General features: G+C 41.3%; 1 protein-coding gene across 2 annotated transcripts in view; it reads right to left on the bottom strand.

Annotated features, from left to right (window-relative positions):
- Positions 1-20,672, bottom strand: part of DGKH (diacylglycerol kinase eta) — a 164,997-nt gene extending 144,325 nt beyond the window's left edge. For both annotated transcript variants that reach the window (XM_080799853.1, XM_080799854.1), the window contains exon 1: positions 20,347-20,672. In XM_080799853.1, coding sequence (XP_080655979.1) covers positions 20,347-20,538 — 192 coding nt within the window. In that variant the 5' untranslated portion in view covers positions 20,539-20,672. The remainder of the gene's footprint in view (positions 1-20,346) is intronic.
- Between the last annotated feature and the right edge of the window lie 1,554 nt (positions 20,673-22,226).

Genomic DNA, 22,226 nt, shown 5'->3' with positions numbered 1-22,226 from the left:
GGACTCGATCCCAGGACCCTGGGATCACGACATGAGCTGAAGGCAGCAGCTTAACCCACTGAGCCACCCAGGTGCCCAAAAAAGATTAGAATCTTGCCATTTGCAATGACATGGGTGAAACAAGAGAGAACAATGCTAAGCAAAATCTCAGAAAGATACATACTACATGATTTCACTCATATGTGGAATTTAAGAAACAAAACAAGCAAGCAAAGGGAAAAAATAAGAGAGAAAGAGAAAAATCAAGAAACAGACTTAATTACAGAGAACAAACTGAGTTAAATAAGTGATGGGGATTAAGAAGTGTACTTGTATAGACATTTTAACGATGTTTATTCTTCCCATCCAAGAGCATGGAATGGTCTTCCATCTTTTTGTGTCTTCTTCAATTTCTTTTAGGAGTGTTCTGTAGTTCCTCGAGTACAGATCTTTAACCTCTTTGGTTAGGTTTATTCCGAGGTATCTTATGGTTTTTGGTGCTATAGTAAATGGAATCGATTCTCTATACTGCCCAGAGCAATCTATACTTTTAATGCCATTCCAATCAAAATTCCACCAGTATTTTTCAAAGAGCTGGAGCAAATAATACTAAAATTTGTATGGAATGAGAAGAGACCCCGAATTGCTAAGGAAATGTTGAAAAACAAAAATAAAACTGGTGGCATCACGTTACCTGATTTCAAGCTTTACTACAAAGCTGTGATCACCAAGACAGCATGGTACTGGCATAAAAACAGACACATGGACCAGTGGAACAGAGTAGAGAGCCCAGATATGGACCCTCAACTCTATGGTCAAATAATCTTTGACAAAACAGGAAAAAATATCCAGTGGAAAAAAGACAGTCTCTTCAATAAATGGTGCTGGGAAAACTGGACAGCTATATGTAGAAGAATGAAACTTGACCATTCTCTTACACCGTACACAAAGATAAATTCAAAATGGATAAAAGACCTCAACGTGAGACAGGAATCCATCAGAATCCTCGAGGAGAACATAGGGAGTAACCTCTTTGATATCAGCCATAGCAACTTCTTTCAAGATATGTCTCCAAAGGCGAAGGAAATAAAGGCAAAGATGAACTTCTGGGACTTCATCAAGATAAAAAGCTTCTGCACAGCAAAAGAAACAGTCATCAAAACAAAGAGGCAACCCACGGAATGGGAGAAGATATTTGCAAATGACAGTACAGATAAAAGGTTGATATCCAGGATCTATAAAGAACTCCTCAAACTCAACACACACAAAACAGATAATCATATTAAAAAATGGGCAGAAGATATGAACAGACACTTCTCCAATGAAGACATACAAATGGCTACCAGACACATGAAAAAATGTTCATCATCACTAGCCATCAGGGAGATTCAAATCAAAACCACATTGAGATACCACCTTACACCAGTTAGAATGGCCAAAATTAGCAAGACAGGAAACAACGTGTGTTGGAGAGGATGTGGAGAAAGGGGAACCCTCTTACACTGTTGGTGGGAATGCAAACTGGTGCAGCCACTTTGGAGAACAGTGTGGAGATTCCTCAGGAAATTAAAAATAGAGCTTCCCTATGACCCTGCAATTGCACTGCTGGGTATTTACCCCAAAGATACAGATGTAGTGAAAAGAAGGGCCATCTGTACCCCAATGTTTATAGCAGCAATGGCCACGGTCGCCAAACTGTGGAAAGAACCAAGATGCCCTTCAACGGATGAATGGATAAGGAAGATGTGGTCCATATACACTATGGAGTATTATGCCTACATCAGAAAGGACGAATACCCAACCTTTGTAGCAACATGGACAGGACTGGAAGAGATTATGCTGAGTGAAATAAGTCAAACAGAGAAAGTCAAGTATCATATGGTTTCACTTATTGGTGGAGCATAACAAATAATACAGAGGACAAGGGTAGATGGAGAGGAGAAGGGAGTTGAGGGAAATTGGAAGGGGAGGTGAACCATGAGAGACTATGGACTCTGAAAAACAACCTGAGGGTTTTGAAGGGGCGGGGTGGGAGGGTGGGGGAACCAGGTGGTGGGTATTAGGGAGGGCACAGATTGCATGGAGCACTGGGTGTGGTGAAAAAACTATGAATACTGTTACGCTGAAAATAAATAAAAAATTGGAAGGAAAAAAAAAAAAATATGAGAAGGAAAGTGGCACCCGGTTGGCTCAGTTGATTAATGGTCTAATTCTTGGTTTTGGCTCAGGCCATGATCTTGTGGTTGTAGGATCGAGCTCTGAATCGGTCTCCCTGCTGGGCACGGAGTTGGCTTTGGATACTCTGCCCTTCTGATCCATCTCCCACTCACGCGTGGTCTCTCATTCTCTCAAAAACAAATAAATAAATCTTAAAAAAAAAAAAAAAAAAAAAAGAAGTGTACTTGTTGAGATGAGCACAGGGTATTGTATGGAAATGCTGACTCACTGTACTGTACACCTGAAATTAATACAACACTGTATGGTAACTAACTGGAATTAAAATTTAAAAAAAAATAAAGAAATAAGAAAAGAGCAAATACTCATAATTCTATAATACAGTGAGAAACCACTATGTCTCTGTTATGCCCTTTCCTGGGGCCCAGAGTCTATACATACTATAATCTCCTCTTCTGCCCCATATATGGGAGTACTTTCCATGTCAAGACGATGCCAATAGTTAATTTGTTCACCTATCTACTCTCTTAGTACCTACAGAACGTCAACTGCCTGCCAGGTGCCACATACCTGATGGAATTTTTTATATAGATACAGCATAATTAATTTAACCAGTTCCTTATTATTGGACATATGTATCATAAACAAAAAATGAGAAATAATCTTTCTGGCTAAACACTGAAGAGGTTTGAGAAATTATTTGCCTTGTCACTTAGTTGGGTTTTTGTTTGTTTTTTTTTTTAAGATTTTATTTATTTGACAGAGAGAGACACAGAGAGAGAGGGAACACAAGCAGTGGGAGAGGGAGAGGGGAAGCAGGCTTCCCGACAAGCAGGGAGCCCCATGCCCGGCCCAATCCCAGGACCCCGGGACCAAGACCCAAGCCAAAGACAGATGCCCAACCAACTGAGCCACCCAGGCGCCTCGCCTTGTCACTTAGTTTATGGTGAGTTTCAATATGTCAGAATTCCACAAGCTCTCACTTTATATTCTCTTCTTCAGTGTCACATTTTAAAATTCTTTCCAAGCCTGAAACTATGCAATTACCTATATTTATTCTAGTACTTTTATGATTTGTTTATTGTAAATTTGATCTTTATCCTATCTAGAAAGTATGTAGCCCATAATGTGAGGTAAGAATCGGGCTTCCAATTTTTTTGACTAAATGGTGAGCCAGTTGCCTCAAGAGGAATTATTGAGTAATCCATCTTCCCCCCACTTGAAATATTATCATTATTATAAACTATATTCTTATATGTTTATAGGTAAGTTTCTGAACATTTTATTCTGTTCCATTTATCTTTCAATTTATTCCCATATAAAAGCCACATTCATTATTTTTGTAGCTTTGTTACTTTAATGACGTCTGCTTGGCTAGGGACCCCTTGTTACTCTTCCTTTTCGACATGTATTATTTTAAGACCTTAAAATATATTTTAAGACCTTAGATCATTTTAGTGAGTTAGCCCAAATTCAAATAGCAAATGTATTTGTAATAGTGTAAAATTGAAGAGTAAACTTGACAAAACTTAGAGCATTCATCCAGATACTTTTTGCATCTCAGCAAAGTTTCAGTTTTCTTGATGTTTTCATTGTTTTCCTGATATTCTGTACATGTCTTAAACTTATTTTTCATCTTTATCTCACTAAAAAAATCTTGTAATACTATTTGAGTTTACAGTGGGCCATTCCTATGAAGCCTACTTTATCATTGGTTTTAACTATGGTAGAATGCACTTAACATAAAACTTACCATCTTAACCATGTTTAAGTGTGCAGATCACTAGCATTAAGTACATTCCCATGGCTGTGCAACCATAGCCACTATCCATCCACAGAACTATTTTCAGCTTGTAAAACTGAAGCTCTGTACCCATTAAACACTAACTCCCCCTTCCCTGATCCCCCCCAAGCCTCTGGCAACCACCATCCTGCTTTCTGTATTTCTGAAATTGACTACTTCTGGGACCTCATCTAAGTGAGATCACATGTTCTTTTGTAGCTGGTTTATTTCACTTAGCATAATGTCCTCAAAGTCGATCCGTGTTGTAGCAGGTGTCAGAATTCTTTCCTTTTTTGAGCCAATCACATGTATATCCCATGTTTTGTTTTGTTTTTATTCAACGGTCAATGGACATTGGAGCTGCTTCTACTTTTTGGCTCTTGTGAATAATGCTGCTATGAACATGAGTGTCCAACTACTTTATAAGTTAAATGTTTTATATATCATGTGCTCATACTATATAGATGGTTAATTAAACTATACCTCAAGTTCCTAGACCTTATCAGCCTATAAGTATACATGGGGTCACAGTGATGACAATAATCCATATTGTACGTCTGTTTCTCTTACTTGCTCATGTGGGACCCTAGTCCTTCCCCTTCATCTAAATATTTCCCAGGGAATGTCTCATGTATGTTCACAGTTCGCCTTGACAGGAAAGTCAGAGCATGTGACTTTCCCTGCTCATTCCAGCTTCTCAATTACACCACACGTACTGGGACCCTGAAGGGAATAGTACCACAGAATGAGCATTTTCCTGTCCCCCTCATTAGATCCACCATCATATTCCATAACAAAGGAGAATGAAGGAGCTGTCGGAACGTGTTAGAATGCTTCCTCTTTAAGAAGAGAAGAGGAGGGGATTCTGGCTGGTTCAGTTGGTAGAGCATGCAACTCTTGATCTTGGGGTTGTGAGTTCAAGTCCCATGTTGCGTGTAGAGATTATATAAAAATAAAATCTTAAAAAAGAAGAAGAAGAGGGGCGCCTGGGTGGCTCAGTGGTTTGAGCCTCTGCCTTCGGCTCAAGTCATGATCCCGGCGTCCTGGGATCGAGCCCCGCATCGGGCTCTCTGCTCAGCGGGGAGCCTGCTTCACCCACTCTCTCTCTGCCTGCCTCTGCCTACCTGTGGTCTCTGTCTGTCAAATAAATAAATAAAAAACCTTAAAAAAAAAAAAGAAGAAGAAGAAGAGGAGGAGGAGGAGGGGGAAGACCATGAATGCTTGAATAGTAATAATTCAGAATTGTAGTGATATGTATAGATGATGCTGAGGTAACCGTGTTACCAGGGAAAAGTTGAATCTCTTTCAACATTCTTCCCTTCCTACTGTAGAATCTTAGCTATATCTATGAGAACATCTCCATCCCCGTATCAACCTTCAAAAAGGTTTACAATTACACAACTTAGACTCGGGCCTGCCAAAGGCAGGCTACGCACAGGGATTTTCACTATGACTGAAGATTTCACTAGCAACTCACTCCCTTGCATACTTCTACGGGCAATAGCACCTTTCAGAAAGAGTGCCCTTCACCTCAAGATTTTTTTTTTTAAAGATTTTATTTATTTCTATATTTATTTGAAAGCAAGAAAGAGAGAGCGAGAGATCATGAGCAGAGGAGAAGCAGGCTCCCCACTCAATCCCAGGACCCTGGGATCACAACCTGAGCTGAAGGCAGACGCTTAACTGACTGAGCCACCCAGGTGCCCCTCAAGATTCCTGACTATGTGGCTAACATTTACTACCACTTACTGTATGCCAGGCACTGAGCTAAGGACTGTATCTCTTCAATCCTCACAAGAACCTTATGAGAATTTAAATATGAGAAAACTCAAACTTGGAGAGGTTCCTGATTTAACCAGTAAGGACTAGAATTAGGGATCATGGGTTACTTAATGCACATTAAGTTTTCAATTGTATATTGTTGTTTTTTTAAATTCCAACTCAGATCCATTTATTTCTTTGAGGAACTATCCTCATGTTCTGAGTAAAATATTCTTTGTATTTTACTAATGAAGAGACCTCAGCTATACGTACATGATCCAGAGATTTCCCCCAGCAAAACCTATTATTAATGCATCTATAAAGCATACTTAAAATAATTAAAACTGGGGCTACCTGCGTGGCTCAGTTGGTTAAGTGTCTGACTTTTGATTCTGGCTCAGGTCATGATCTCAGGGTTGTGAAACTGAGCCCCTAGTCCGGCTCTGCACTGGGCATGGAGCCTGCTTAGGATTCTCTCTCTCCTTCTCCCTCTACCCCTCCCCCTCCCTCTCTTAAAATTTTTTAAATAAAATAATTAGAACTCTACAGTTTTTTCGTAGACTTTCTTTTCTTTCTCTCTTCTTCTTTGAGTGGCTAAAATTTAATTCTTTGCAATGATTTTCTCTTCTACTCTTCCTTAGCTATTTGGTCCCATAGTCACTTCTGAAGACACCTCGAGTGCTCATTCTTTACCCAACATAAATCCCAGAGCTTGTCATTGTAATCTCTCCCCTGTGTCAACCCTTAACCCCCCTACCCCCTCTTCCTCTGCCATACTTATTTAACCAAACCATAACCCTGATTTAACCCAGTTCTCTATTTATTCTGTGCCTACAGCCATGTAGTTGAACATGGTCCCACAGCCAGGGTGACAGTGCTTACCTTCAATTCATGGTCACTCGCCTCAGGTGTGCCTAAAATGCCTCCTGATATTTACCCTGCACGTCTACTCCATTCTCCTATTCTCCTATTTAATTCTCCTATTATACACCTTTTCCTCTCTCCCAGATCTCTAAGATCCTCTCCCCCATCTTATTCTCAGGGGATGATCTAGGTTCTTATTCCATGAAGAAAACTGAAATAATCAGAAAAGAGCTTCCGAAAGCCCCTCCTTCCGAATCTACTGCACCCTCTGGATAAATAATTCTGCTTCCAGATCAGGCCTGCACGAGATCCCATCCTGCCACACATACTGGGGATGGAAGCATCAACTTCATCCCTCAGTGACCCCCTCCCCACCCCACATGGACAACTAACAGACACATTTCCTTGGGACCTAGAAAAAAATTTTTTTCTTTGACAATAAAATTTTGTAAATGATCTTGTTGCTTTGGCTACCAGGAAGCTTGGGGACAAATTAATAAGTCATCTTTAACAATAGATAGAAGATAGATAGATAGATAGATAGATAGATAGATAGACAGATAGAACGAACACAGACACCCTGCTTTATAGACTAACCTACTAACATTCTTGGTCTCATAGTCCTTTCTATATTTTACCTAAGCTTGATACACAATATTGAACATAAACCACTTCAAATATTTTCAGAAATGTTGGGAAATAATAGTACATAGAAATAAATCAGGCAGGGGCACTTGGGTAGTTCAGTTGGTTAAGCATCTGCCTTTGGCTCAGGTCATGATCTCAGAGGTCCTAGGATGGAGCTCAGCATCAGGCTCCCTGCTCAGCGGGGAGCCTGCTTCTCCCTCTGCCCCTTTCCATGCTCGTGCTTTCTCTCTCTCTCTCTCTCTCTCTCTCTCAAATAAATAAATAAAATCTTTTTTAAAAATTAAATAAATAGATAAATAAATCAGGCAGAGAAATGGGGGGGGGGGAAGGAGCATTTCAGGTCAATGGAATATCACATGAAAACACTTGGAGGTACAATAATACCTGCCTTACTTTGGGAACAGAGAAGAGTTTGGCACAATCGTCCACAGGATGACAGTGACAGAAAACACAACTGGAATACCAGGGCCCTGACTCTGCCTGGTATGTCCCAACACCAGATATCTGCATGGCTCATGTCACTTCATTCAGATCTCTGTTCAAAATCACTTCACCAAGAGAGTCTTTCCTGGACCTAGTCAACCCAAATACTTTCCACACATACATACACCGCCCCATCACTCTCTCCCCCTTTACGCTGTCTTATTTTCCTTCATTATGCTTAGGAACATCTGATACACATTTGTTTATATGGGTATTAACTTCTCCTTTGATAGAATGTAAGATCTAGTAGGTAGAATTTTTTACGTGATTTTATTATCAAACTGAGAAAGACCTACTAAGCTATGCTAAGAAATTTAGACTTTATTCCACTAGCAATGGACAATGTCTAAGATTCATACAAAATGTGTTATGATCATACGTCCCTCTCATAGAGAGAACTCTGGCAGTGGACCAAAGAGAAAATCCATTGCAAACATCAAAATGATAAATTTTGCAGGTCTAATGAAGTTAGGGTAAGTAGCAATAGAAATAAAAGGAAATGGATGAACAAACACACCCAGTAGACAAAGGGACAGTATATCATCATAGATTGAAACCAGGCATCAAACCAGTCACTGGAGAGCTGTGCAACCTCCAAGTTACTTTCTAATCCTTGGCTTCCTCATTTCTAAAACAAATATAATAGTTATACCTACCTACTTAACAGCTTTGTTATGAAGATTAAATGAGATAACATATAACAAAACAGAACTGACTACATTTGGTGACTGCTGACTGAGCTCCATGAGGAAGGGGGCTGTGTCTGCCTCATACGGAGCTCAGGGCTCCGTCCGCAGGGCCTAGCACTCTGCCCAGCCGCAGTAGACTCTGAATGCACTTTTATTGACAGCAAATGAGTTAATGAAGATGATCAGCAAGATAAACAGTCAAAGTTAACTACAAGGCAAATCCTGTAAGATATAAAAGTAGTGAAGCAGAATGTGCCCAGTAGGTGCGGTGACTATGAACATACCTGTTGGGTTTGAGAATGTCAAGACTGAGATGGCTAGAGAACACACAAGAGTCAGCACTGGTAGGCAAAGGAGATATAGGTCCAGGTCTCAGGAAAGAGCACAGGCTATTCAAAGACTGGTACAGCTGGTAGGGGAAGTCTAATCGAATCGATCACATTAACTAAGACAGAGGCAGACAGACTTAGAGTAAGAATCCTAGGAAACAAAAACATTTAGCATTAGCCAAAGGAGTCAGGGCTAGAGACAGACAGGCAGTAAAAAGCTAATAAGAAAGATAAGAGGAATTCAAACCTTGAAAACAAAAGGGAAAGATGTGAGAAAAATGCTCAACAGCATCAAAATTGGCACAAAATACAGTTGAGTGAAAGCTAAAAGGAGACCACTGGATTTTTTAGCAATTAGGTGGTAGTGACCTTTGCAAAAGACGTTTTCATAAAATGGTTGGGGCAAAAGCCAGATTGTGTGGACAGAGGAGTAAATAGGACTTAAGGAGACAGGGAGGATGTCAGGAAGAACATTCCAGGGTAAAGTAGACTTGGCCACAAAAGCACCTAAAAGCCTACCAGACCAATTATTTCTACTACCATCTCTAAGTGGTCACTCATTCCTATTACAGTATTTTTTCATAAGACATGTATAACATACATTACTCTAGAAACAAGACTGACCCTAGCTAAAATCATCATGTAGAGTAAGCCTATCCTCATTGCTCCTGCAATGTGAGTTTTCATACATCCATAAGGCCCTTCATGGTAGCAAAGACATTTTATTTTATTTTATTTTAAGATTTTATTTATTTATTTGACAGACAGAGATCACAAGTAGGCAGAGAAGCAGGCAGAGAGAGTGAGGGCAGGAAGCAGGCTCCGTGCTGGGCAGAGAGCCCGATGCGGGACTCAATCCCAGGACCCTGAGATCACGACCTGAGCTTAAGGCAGCGGCTTTAACCCACTGAACCACCCAGACGCCTGAAAGACATTTTATTTTTAATGATAAAATAATGGTCTATAGAACATAATAGTTTTATCAAGTCTTTTAAAAAGTCAACAAAGAACAGCAGTCTATATACCCTACTGATTAAGTTATTTAGGAAATACATGTATCATGAATAATTGAGTTATCCAGATTTTATATCAATTTTTTAAAATAATTTAAAAAAATTTTTTAAATAATTATAAAAATCAAGGATATAGAAGCATATGGTGTATTTCTTTATCTTTCATTACTTTCATTATCTTTATCTTTCATTTACTCTACCCTATGAGGCAAAAATCACTATATCCGTTCCGTAAATGAGAACCCTGGCCTTCACAGAAATGAACTGTATTGGTCACAGTATGCTAACTGATACAGCAAACAATGCCCAAATCTCAGAGGCTTAACACAGTAAAGGTCTATTTCCTTCTAGTGTCACCATCCAATGTGACCAGTGAGGTTTAGGGACAGGATCACAGAGGCTCTGCTCCATGAAGTCATTCAAGGATCCAAGCTCCTCTCACTAGACAATCTACATCTAGCTGGCAGGTGAGAGAAGAGACAAAACACAGAGTCCCATAAAACGTTTCAGAAGCCAAACAACAAACGTCACTCCCATCCATATTCCCCTGGCCTGAACTCAGTCACATAACCCCACCTATCTGCAGGCGGAAATGAAGTCCGACAGTGAGCCAGGAAGAACAGCAGAAATAGATCCTGATGGGCACAGCATTCTCTGTCACATTAAGTAACATGACTAAGGTCACCTACTGGGACCTGAAAGAGCCAAGATACAAACCCAATACTACTAACTCCTGAAAGGAACCTTGCTATCCTATCCCACTCAAGATGATTCATTTCACTGAACCCACCCCCGACTGCAGCATGTCTCCAAATGGCCACAACAACTGTTGGTTACAGTGTATGTGTATTTTTTTTTTCATCCATCATTTATGGTCTGTCCTGCAATTCCCCTTTACAAATCAATGGTTTCAGTCTTCTGAGGGACGTATACACAGATATAAAATGCGGGGAGCCCTCCAAAGCCCATCCATGCTATGGAATGCATGAACCCCAAGCTAAGAACTCTTCTCTATAGTACCACCTTACTATTGACACTGTTTACCTACTTCCAACTTTCTACCTGCTTCCCCCTGACTCTGACCACCCCTAACTTCAGTCGCACTGATCCCCTCCTTATCACAGCTTCTGTCTCTTGATCTTTGCATCTGCTGTTCCTTTTGCCTACATTGCTTTTCCCTCAGAAGTCCGTGATTCGTTCCCTCAAGATCTTTGCTCAGATGTCACCTTCTCAGGAAGACCTTTCCCCTCCCCACCCCACCCCCACTCATGTTTTTTCTCTATAACACTTCCCACCTGCTAATATGTGACACAGTTTACATATTTATGAGTTTATAACTTCTGCCTGCATTACAATGTGAACTCCAAGAAGGCAGAGGTTTGTGTCTATTTTGTTTATTGCTCAATCCCCAGCACCTATGAAGGTGCTTGGAAACACCATACATATCTTTTTGAATGAACTGAGGGGCAAAAATGGAATAAAGAGAAGGAGCACCCGGGTCAATATATGGGCCTGGAAATATCCTGGTTCTTACGCTGGATTCAGGGCTGCTTGTTTTACCATTCTGCCTCACAAACTACAGAGATATGTTCATATATGGAACATGCATATATCATGTTCATAGAACATTATAATTATATACTATGTTCATATAGCATCTATAATACACATTATATGTATTTATATATGTAAGCATATACAAAATTTATATTTATTATATATTAATGATATCTAACATTACATTATAACATTACTTTAATATTGTAATTTTTTTTTTTAGAGAGAGAGCAAGAACGAACATGGCGAGGGGAGAGGGAGAGAGAGAATCTGAAGCAGGCTCCACACTCAGTGCTGAGCCCAAAGCGGGACTCAAACTCATGACACTGAGACCATGACCTGAGTCAGTCACTTAACTGACTGAGCCATCCACGCACCTCTGTTATAACTTTAAAGTACTATATGAGTTTGCATAAATAATCCAAGTCAAAACAGTATGCCTGTTCAGGTATACAGCCTGGCAAAATTTCTCATTTAAATAAAATAGGAGATAGATGGAGAAAATGGCACCCCAAATGTCATTTTCATCCCTTAACTAGTTAAAAATAAATTCTATGTATACTTTTTCCTCAACTATGTTATAACGGGCCACATGAAAAATTACCTTATATAATTCTTTTTAACACTATATCATGACCTTTTAAAAATAGCATCTTACCTTATGGAAGTGAAACTAACAGTTTTCTTTGAAAACCTACTTGAAGAGTTAGCTACCTAAAAGCATTTCTTCTAACTTAGTCCTTCTAAAGATGTTTTTCAAAGTGATTCCACGATTTTGCTAACAGTAATTAAAATCAGGAGAAATGTGAGCTGAATTTTTTTTATTCAGAAATTTACTTTGCAAACACACACTCTTAAACGTGTCACGAAAAATGTGGGATTCGGATGCAAAAAGACATTATAAAATCCATAACATTGGTGAGAGATATACTTACAGACTAAAAAGATGGATGAAGGGCAGGGCAGGAAGGAGGAGGAAGGGGTAGAAAGAGGAGGACAGGGACAGGGGAAGCGTGGAGTGGGGGAGGGAAGTGGAGACAGCCGGCACCCATCTGTGCCTGTACCCTGTAGAGGTAAGGCTTCAAAACCCAATAAGCTGATGGAACTCCCGAAAAAAGTAATCTGGAACCTACCATTGGGTCCACTGTGCCAGGGAATAATGGTAACAAGTCTCGCTTTTGAGTTCTAGCCTGCCATTTACTCAGCAGATACTAAACTGAGTCTCAGATTTATGATTTGTAAAATTTAGGTAATTTTGCGGAACTGTTATATAAGCTCCTGTTTATTCAGTTCATTCAGTTACAAAAACTGCTCTGTAAACAATAAAATGCTAAGTAGAAATGTATTTTTAAATTTCTGACATAAATGCCCCAAGCCTATACATAAAGATTTATTATAGTAAATCACATGTTGGTGGTTTGAAAAAGTCATGGGACTCAAACGGCACAGGGAGAAGGTTAGAAATTCCAGCTCCATGTACGATAAAGTTAATCATATTTCTTTGGTATAAAACAAGAGCCTAATAGTCTTCCAAATATCCTCATAACAAAGAACGGGGAGGGGGGAGATTATTACCATATATGTTCGTTTGAAAAAAAAAAAGACTACTTGAAGCAGAAACAACGAGCACTGAATCCTAAATTAAGGCTGTTATCAATAACGGTTACTGGCCATTTTAAGCCACTTAACCAAATCAAAAATATATAAGTGTTTCAAGTGACTAAATATTCGTGGAGAAATATATGTGATACCCAGCAAAACCACACAAATTTGCCAAGGGAAAATAATGTACTAACATGTTACGGCCTTTTTCGAAGGTCTATTCTTAGATATAAAACAAACTCTCTTTAATTAAAACCTTTGCTTATAAACACATTTCCTGAGTAAGGAAAGCCTAACACATCCAATAGGAGTGAAACCCTGTCCTCTGGAAACAGAAAGGAGCCCTGGGTGGTTGACAATGGTCGTGTCATATAACCTTTTGTCACTCCTACCACAACAGCAAACATGCAACCTTAAACTAAGCGAAAGCTTTCTAAATTTAGATACTTTCAAATTAGGCATCTTCAGTTAGATGTAAAGGTTTAGTAAATTATTTATTATGTCTCTTATCTTTAATAATGGAATATCATGTTTAACTTGTAATCAGAATGGAAAGAAAGCTGTTATACCATGTATTAACTGTACCAGGACTCAGAGTTTCCAGTCTATATTTAGTTCACATTAAAATGGAAGCAAAGACGCAAACCAAGCTAAAAATAAAATGTTCTACAAAGATGAGATTTTTAAATGGATTGAAATCTAGCTTTATTTGGTCCCTTAAATGCCGAGAGCATCGAGCAGCACCTTAACTTTGCAGTGCATTGCAAACCAAACTGTACCATTTTCCATCATCTAGAACAGGGGTCAGAAAACTATGGCCCGCCAGCCAAATGTATAGGCCATTTTCTTCTGGCTACCTGATTTCGTATAGCCCATCAGTTACGAACGTTTTTGCATGTTTAAATGGCTTTAAAAAAAAAAAAAAAAGAAGATAAAGAGTATTTCTTAATGCCTGAAAACTATATGAAATTCAAATTTCATATGTCCTTAAAGTGTTACCACACCACTTATTCACTTAAGGATTGTCAATGGATGGGGCGCCTGGGTGGCTCAGTGGGTTAAGCCTCTGCCTTCAGCTTGGGTCATGATCCCAGGGTCCTGGGATTGAGCCCCATGTCAGGCTCTCTTCTCAGCAGGGAGCCTGCTTCCCCCTCTCTCTCTGCCTGCCTCTCTGCCTACTTTTGATCTCTCTGTCAAATAAATAAATAAAAATCTTAGAAAAAAAAAAACAAAAAGGATTGTCTATGGCTGCTTTCACACGACAATGGTAGAGCTAATAATTTTGACACAGACTTTATGTCCCACAAAGCTTAAGACTTTACTCTCTGAACCTCTACAGAAAAAGTTCACCAAGTTCTGCCCTAGATGAATGTTAATTATTCTTATTATTCAAAATACCTTCCTGCTCATCACCTAGCAAAATATTAAAATTCCTACTTGCCTCTCATATCATATTGAGCTTCTGAAAAATAAACCTATCAATATTACTTTATTCTCATTTCTTAACAATCTTCTGGCCATGTTTCTGTTTCTCCTCATATTTGGATCACTACCCCATCCAAAAATTCCATTCAGAATTGTGGTTAAAAGTTCTGAGTAATAGTTTCTAATCTATTCTGTCTGTTTTTTAAATGTTAGATGTAAACTATCATGGCCCACTAATGGGTTCCCACCTATAATTTGAAAAATGCTGAGTATTTCTTCCCTAGACTACTCTAACTACAGTTACAGTGAAAGATAATGTTTTAGTTGCACAAATTGCATCTCATTAAGCAGTGAAAAATACAAGTCAATATTTCCACATAGTGCCTTACCATAAACGTTCAAGAATTTGTTTATACAACCTTCATGTTAAAGTAAAACCAAGGTATGAACTGAAGATTGTGATGACTATTTTGTTACTGTGCTTAAAGAGATGTCTTAATCCAGACATAATGTTGCAAAGTTCTGAATATCATTTAGGGGGTTAGGTATGTGTTACCTAAATTTAAAGACCCATAAAAAGAAAGACCCATCAATATTCCAAATTAACTGTAAGAATACATAGAAATCCAGATCAATGAGAGCACAGTAAACCTAATTAGGAGATATTTTTGACACGTGAAGCTTCAAGACCTTGGCGGAGATGAGTCATTGTCAGAAAAAGTCAGAGATGGTTCCTTTGTTGGTACCACGTGGATAACGATGGTTGAACAATCTCAGTCTGCAAATCTGACCAAGGTTCCTCCAGCCAGTCCCTGTATTCATGGGCCAACAGTATCCATCGGGCAAAAAAGAGCAAACAAAGCTTCTTTCACATTCATGTTCAAAACCAAGGTGGTCTGAGTTTATATTAATGCCGTTTCAGAATGTCTCGTCCTCAATAAATATCTGCAAAATTTTCTGTAATGGTAAATCTGAATGTAAAATCAACCTCCTCCTCAAGACAGAACTGAGAATTAGGAATAAGAGCCAACGATAAGGAGGGAGGAAGAGATGGAATGAATTATAGCTCCCATTGGCTTTCTCACATCAGCACCGTTTCCACTTTTTTAAGTAAAGGATTTTTTTTTCCTTTGGGGAAACAGAGGTAGCCATAAAATTATCTACTGTTCAGCACCTGAGTAGCTAGCTGAGACTACCCAAAATTCTACTTCACTGATAAAGAGAAAGGAAAAAGTGAAAAACAGAGAGAGAGAAAAATAATACACAGCAAGGACAAAGGAACAGGAAAAAAATGGAGAACAAAGAGTATACAAAGTGGAGATGTGAGGAGGATACTGAAATGTATGGGAGAATTTCATTATTAAATCAGACTAATTTTAAAAGCATGCCAGTCTTGGGGCTGCTGGGTGGCTCAGTGGGTTAAGCCTCTGCCTTCAGCTCAGGTCATGATCCTAGCATCCCGGGATCGAGCCCCATATTGGGCTCCCTGCTTGGCGGGAAGCCTGCTTCTCCCTCTCCCACTCCCCCTGCTTGTATTCCCTCTCTTGCTGTGTGTATCTGTCAAATAAATAAATAAAATCTTTAAAAAAAAAAAAAAAGCATGCCAGTCCTATTTTTTACTTTAAAAGTCATCATAAGTAGCCTCCTCAGTAGTGTATGCAGCCTGTTGATTGTATGGGTTGCCCTAAGGGACCTTGGAGACAGCCCTTTGTGTGGATGCTGGGGTCTGACCTCATGGCTATCTCCAATTTAGGCTGCAGACAGGTGTGCGGGTGCCTTTGGAAAGCCCCAGGGCACAGTAGCAAGGGTCCACATTGGCCAAGTCATCAAGTCCATCCGTACCAAGCTGCAGAACAAGGAGCATGTGATTGAGGCCCTATGCAGAGCCAAGGTAAGTTCCCCGGCCGCAAGAAGATCCACATCTCCAAGAAGTGGGGCTTTACTAAGTTCAATGTGGATGAATTTGAAGACATGGTGGCTGAAAAGCGGCTTATCCCAGATGGCTGTGGGGTCAAATACATCCCTAACCATGGTCCCTTGGACAAATGGAGGGCTCTGCACTCATGAGAACCTTGGTACTAACCCCTCCCGTCATATTCATGCCCACCAATAAATCCAACTTCCTGTCAAAAAAATAAAAATAAATAAATAAATAAAAGTCATCATATCCACTGCAAAACAAACAAATAAACAAAACTGAGATTAGTGTTGTCCTAAAATAACCATAGAGAACTTCCACAGAGAAGTTCCATAGAGAACTAGGTAATTAAATGATGATCTATCATGTTAGGCCGAACCAAATGAAATCTCCCATATTTAACCACTTCTTCCCAGCTTTATGGAGATATAATTGACAAACAAAATTATATTTAAAGTATACAATGTAATAATTTGATAAACATACATATTGTGAAATAATTACCACAATTGGGTTAATTAACATAACCAGCACCTCACTTAATTAATGTGTGTGTGTGTGTGTGTGTGCTCATGTTTAAGGATGCTTAAAATCTAGGGGTGCCTGGGAGGCTCAGTCAGTTGAGCATCTGACTCTTGATTTTGACTCAGGTTGTGATCTTAGGGTCATGAGATCAAGCCCCAAGTCGGGCTCTGCGCCCAGCGGTGAGTCTGCTTGAGATTCTCTCTCCTTCTCCTTCTGCCCCTCCCCCTGCTCTCTCTCTCTTTCCTCGCTCTCTCTTTCTAATAAATAAATAAACAAAATCTTTTTTAAAAAGTAGGAATGCTTAAGATCTATTCTCAGTAAATTTCAAGGATACAATACAGTATTGTTAGCTATAGTCACTAAGCTGCCCATTAGATTCCCAGAACTTATTCATTCTAGAACTGAATGTTTGTACCCTTTCAACAGCATCTTCCCAGTTCCCAGAACTCCCAGGCCCTTGGCCATTTTTGACCTACTCTTGACCATTTCTGACCTACTGACCTCACAAATTCATTTAGCTCAACCTACCATAATGGAATACTTCCCCACCATCAAAAAGAATGAGGTAGATGTGTATACACCATTAGGGAAATGATGATATTCAAACTCCAAACAAGACACAGCATTGTGCACAGAATGTTCCCACTTGTACTTTTTAAAGAAACATATGTACATTCATAGACATTTTCTGGAAGTATACCAAGAAAAATGCCAACAATTGCCTCTGAGATGGAGACTAGAAGGTCTGGAGTGAGAGGGAGATTTGACTTTTCACAGAATACCCTCCCATCACTGAATAGCCTCTCACACCGTTCAATATCCTATTACAGGCGCGCGATACTTATTTCAGTTAAGAAGTACCTGGATACTTTCCAAATGCCACAATTAATTTAAGATTATTCAAATTATTTAAAACACAAACCAATATTTACAAAAAGAACACTTTAAATAAGGTAATTACTTTGGTGGCCTTTTTTATCCCAAACCTAAACTAACCAGACAACTTCATGATCATAAGGCTCTTAAAGGAAACCAAAATAAGTAACATGTTTTAATAATAATACCTATATATATGGAGCATTATATGTAACTGTATAATATATACATTACTCATTTAATAAATACTTTTATTTCTTTTTTTAAGATTTATTTATTTATTTTTAGAGAGAGAGAGAGCATGAGTAGGGTAGAAGCAAAGGAAGAGGGAGAGAATCTCAAGCCGACTCCATGCTGAGTGCTGAGCCCGACACAGGGCTGGATCTCATGACCCTGAGATCACATCACATCTCATGACCCTGAGATCACATCCACATTGAGTGCAAATCAAGAGCCAGAGGCTTAACCAACTGAGCCACCTAAGCATCCCAGAACTGCTTTCTGTCTCAAAACCCACTAGCTCTTGGGCTAGTCCTGGTCTCATTCTCCTCTAGACTCTCCCATCTTACATATCTGTGGAGATGATCAAGCAAGTACAGTCTTTTTCTAAAAGATCTTTTCCCTTAACTCTTACCTGGACCATAATTGAACCAGTATTAAATTTAGGAAATTTAATACAGGCTAGGAAGCAGTATTTAGCAGTTCTCACTTTATTAATCCCCTTACTGCACTAGCTCTCTTCCCTGAGAATCAGTATGTGTGATAAAGAGATGTAACTGATGAAATCTGTAGCATATATAAACAGTCTGGATGGAGGTGGGAGGGGCACACAGAAAGGCTGAGGCTCACCCTTCTCAGGAGTTTTAGGCCTGGATCTCAGGTGTTCATGTATGAAAATGCTGATGACGTTACATGCATTTGTATGAGTTAGTATAAAATGCAGGATTTCTGAAATTCAATACATCTTGTGAAATTTAAGAAATATTTCATGTAATGATCACTATCTCTAATCATGGGAAAAAAACATGTACTAAATATTTTTATTAGAGAGTTAAATGGAAAACCAATAATAAATGAACTTTTTAAATTTATTCTTAGTCTTAAAAACATGCCTTACCCCAAACCATAGATAATATAAAATTTAAAATATATAAACTTAGCTATTACCATGAATTCATGAGACCTACAAATTTTAATTGTACCCCCTCAAATTTGTTGTTTAACTTAACTCAAATTAGAGCCATCTCTAAATTTTCTTTCAAGTATTATAAATGTACTGGTAAATTTTGATACGTTTTGCATGGAATTTTAACCATTGCATAAGAATCTATAAAATATGCCACTTTTTAAACCTGCCATTTTGTTCACTAGTAACACAGTTTCATGAACTTTTTTAAAATTGAGATTTCAAATGTTAAAGGCACTGTTCGAAAGCCCCTATCTTGTTTAGCCTTAATCTTCTAAAAACATATTAAACCCAAATCCTTAAGTTATCACAGATTTTATTAAATGAAGAAATGTCACTATTAAAATGAGTTACAGTGGGCAGTTAAAAAAATGACAGAAGCAATCTTTGACTCTTTGCTAAGTGCATCTTGTTACCACTTGCATGCGCTTACCCCTATTTATTCTAGAAAATAAGGATGCAGGCTAAAAAAAAAAAATGATTTCATAAACATGTAATAAAAATTCTACTCTCATAGGAGTCCATTGATCTTAAAAAACGAATTCTCATAAAACTAAGTATAAAATTAACTTTTACAAATTTACTTTTAATGAGAGTACACAAGCCCAGTAATTTCATTGGTTCTCTTCAAATAACCTCATTAAAGTACCCTAGTGATAACAGACTTCAAAAGTACGATGTGTTTTAAAGTACGATGAAAACTTAAAAATATAAATAACCCTTCAGTGTGGTAAGCATTTCCTATGTATATGCTCAAGATCTATTTAAAACTCTTCACCTTTGAGCTCTCAAAAGCATCTGCTACAGACACGCAAGTAACAGCACATATTACACAAGGCGGTTAATCTTCATTCAGATAACCATGGCTGTTAAGATCTGAACCCCGCGCTGAGCAGGAACCCACTACTCAAAAGCCTGGCTTGTTGATGTGTCACACAGGGTGTTCAACCGCCAGCATCATTTACACAGGCGTTGCGCCTTGACTTCTGCCTTCCAAATGGCAGCGGGACGTAAGGCGGCAGTCTGCTGTCGCCTCCCCACCCACCTTTTCAGAGTTGTCCTGGGGAGGAGACAGCTGCTGCCCGCGGGAAGGGAAGGGGGGGGCGCGTTTTGCATCTCTGGCCGGTCGGCCTGCGCCGGGCTCCCTACGCAAGGCACATACTCCACCCAACCATCGCACGCAGGGAGGACAAAAAAATAAAAGTCCTTTTAAGTTCCCTGAGTGGGAACTCTCCAGAGCGCTTCAGCATTTTCCCACGCTCCCGCCGAGCCGCTCGTTCCCTGCTCCACCACCGCAGCCGCCTGCTCCCCGGGAGCCCACCCTGGCGGCCTCCCGTGCGGGCCCGGGAATCCCTTCCGGCCCCGCGGCGGTCCAGCTCCCGCCGGCCCCGCCCCCGGGTCAGGCCCCGCCCTCACCTTGCGCCCCACGTTCCCGGGATCTCCGGCGCGCGCTCCGAGTGCCCGAAGCGCCCTCGCTCCTCTTCCCCGCCCCGAAGCCTCCCGCCTTCCGCGCTGCCCGCGGGCTCGCCTCACCTTGGTCCGGATCTGCCCCGAGGTGGACACTTTGCGGATCAGTTTCTGGGGTCCCTCTTGCTCCGCTTCGCTGTCAGACGAATCGTCTCCCGGCCCCGCCGACGCAGCGGCGGGGGTGACTGCAGCGCCGGCCCCGGCGGCCGCTCCTCCCGCGGCGCCCGGAGGGTGGTGCTGGCCGCCGGCCCCGGCCATCCTTTCCGACTCCTGTGGGGACACAGCACCGCCCGGCGGGGGCGGCAGCGGCGGTCAGTGGGTGCGCTCGGTTCGAGCCGGGCCCAGAGCCCCGCGCCCGGCCGCAGCCGCCATCTTCCGCTCCCCCAGCCGCCTCCGCAGGGGAAGGGGCGCGGGGGATCAGACGCCCTCCCAGCAGCAGCCTTCCAGGCCCCTCCGCCGGGCTCCAGAGCGGCGAGCGCAGTGGGGCACAGGGGACGCGGACCCCCGCCAGCTTGGGACCCCTGTGCACCCAGCCTCGGGATGTTACGGGGTTCCTGACCTAGAATACGACCTGGACGGGTAGAGAGGATGGGAGTGTCAGAGGGACAGGGGCGACCTACTACTTCCCCTGGGAGCCTGGGGTCCCTAGGATGGAGGGGGGGATAGTGGGTGGGCAGGAAACCTCCGCAGCCCAGCCCCGCGAGTCCAGCAGCGGCTAAGCTTCCTCCCTTGGCTCACAGGGCAAGGACGGCCCCTGGAGTAGAAAGGGAACCTACAGCTTCCTCCCGACTCCCTTGGGTACACCCTGCCACCCCCAGACCTACAATCTCTCCAGAGCCTTGGGCCTCGCCGCACAGTTCCCACTGAATAAAAGCCCCTTCCGCCTCCCCAGATGGCTGGGCGCTGCCCCTTGTCGGTCTCACGACCCCTCAGCGCATCTCTGCTGAACCATACCTCTCCCGCCTCTGCCTCGGGGTTTGGGTCCTCTCAGCAATCCCGACTGCGGCGTTTAGTTTCTGGCCCACCCCCACCTCCATCCGGCGCACACGGAAGAGAAGAGCATTTTCCGGGAGGTTCCACTCCGCTCTGAGAACTTTTCGTTCAGAAAGAGCGATCCCTTTGGCTAACAGGAAACTGGGAAGGGCGTGGAGAGAGCGCAGAAACAAGAGAGTACACACAGCCCAAGACCACAGAATGCAAAATAAATGTCTAAACTGAAGCGCCAGCCGGGACTGCCTGGAAGAAAACAATGCACCGAAACCATGTGAACACCCGTGCCCAAGCACGAAAACACTGGAGGTCCTGGGAGAGCCACTCCCTAACCCAGACCGGAGCGGGAGGAAATGGGATCAACAGGCTGCGGCCACCGCTCACAGCTCGTCCCAAGCAAGCGGGCTAAGCGGGCACTTGGGAATAGCAGCCTCGCGGCGGGGTGTGCACGCTGAGCGTCAAAGAACCCTCATAGGTGTGGGAGGGCTTGGAGGAGAAGATACTAAAATGACAGATTCCTCTTGTCATCCACAGAGAACTCTAAACTTAGCTGTGTTTTTAAGTAGGGCAAAAAGTCCCCGCCAGTCGGTGGAGACTCTTCACACTTCGGTAAAGCACTTAATCTCTTCAGCGTGTTCGTGTCCTTCAGTGCCCGTTCCTAGTTTTTCAGTTGATATGACCTTCTACTTTTTCAGCTGACATGACCTTTAAGGGTCCTCCAAACTAGCATTCTAGTGGAGTTTTGTTTTGTTTCTTTTTAGTTGTAATCTTACTCTCAACACTAATTTGATTGCTATGTCAAAACTAACAGTTTTAAAGAGGTTAGACGAAACAATATTCAATCCCAATACTATATATCCACATTGCTGATTAAAATGTAAAATGTGCTGGTTTGAATCTTCAAAGACAGGAGATTGCTGCCTTGAAATGCTAACTGATGGAAGCTACTTCTCCAG

Source organism: Martes martes, assembly GCF_963455335.1.
Source record: "Martes martes genome assembly, chromosome: 3".
Classification (NCBI taxonomy): domain Eukaryota; kingdom Metazoa; phylum Chordata; class Mammalia; order Carnivora; family Mustelidae; genus Martes; species Martes martes.
Note: the sequence above shows the minus strand (reverse complement) of the source record. Positions and strands in the feature narration are given on the sequence as shown.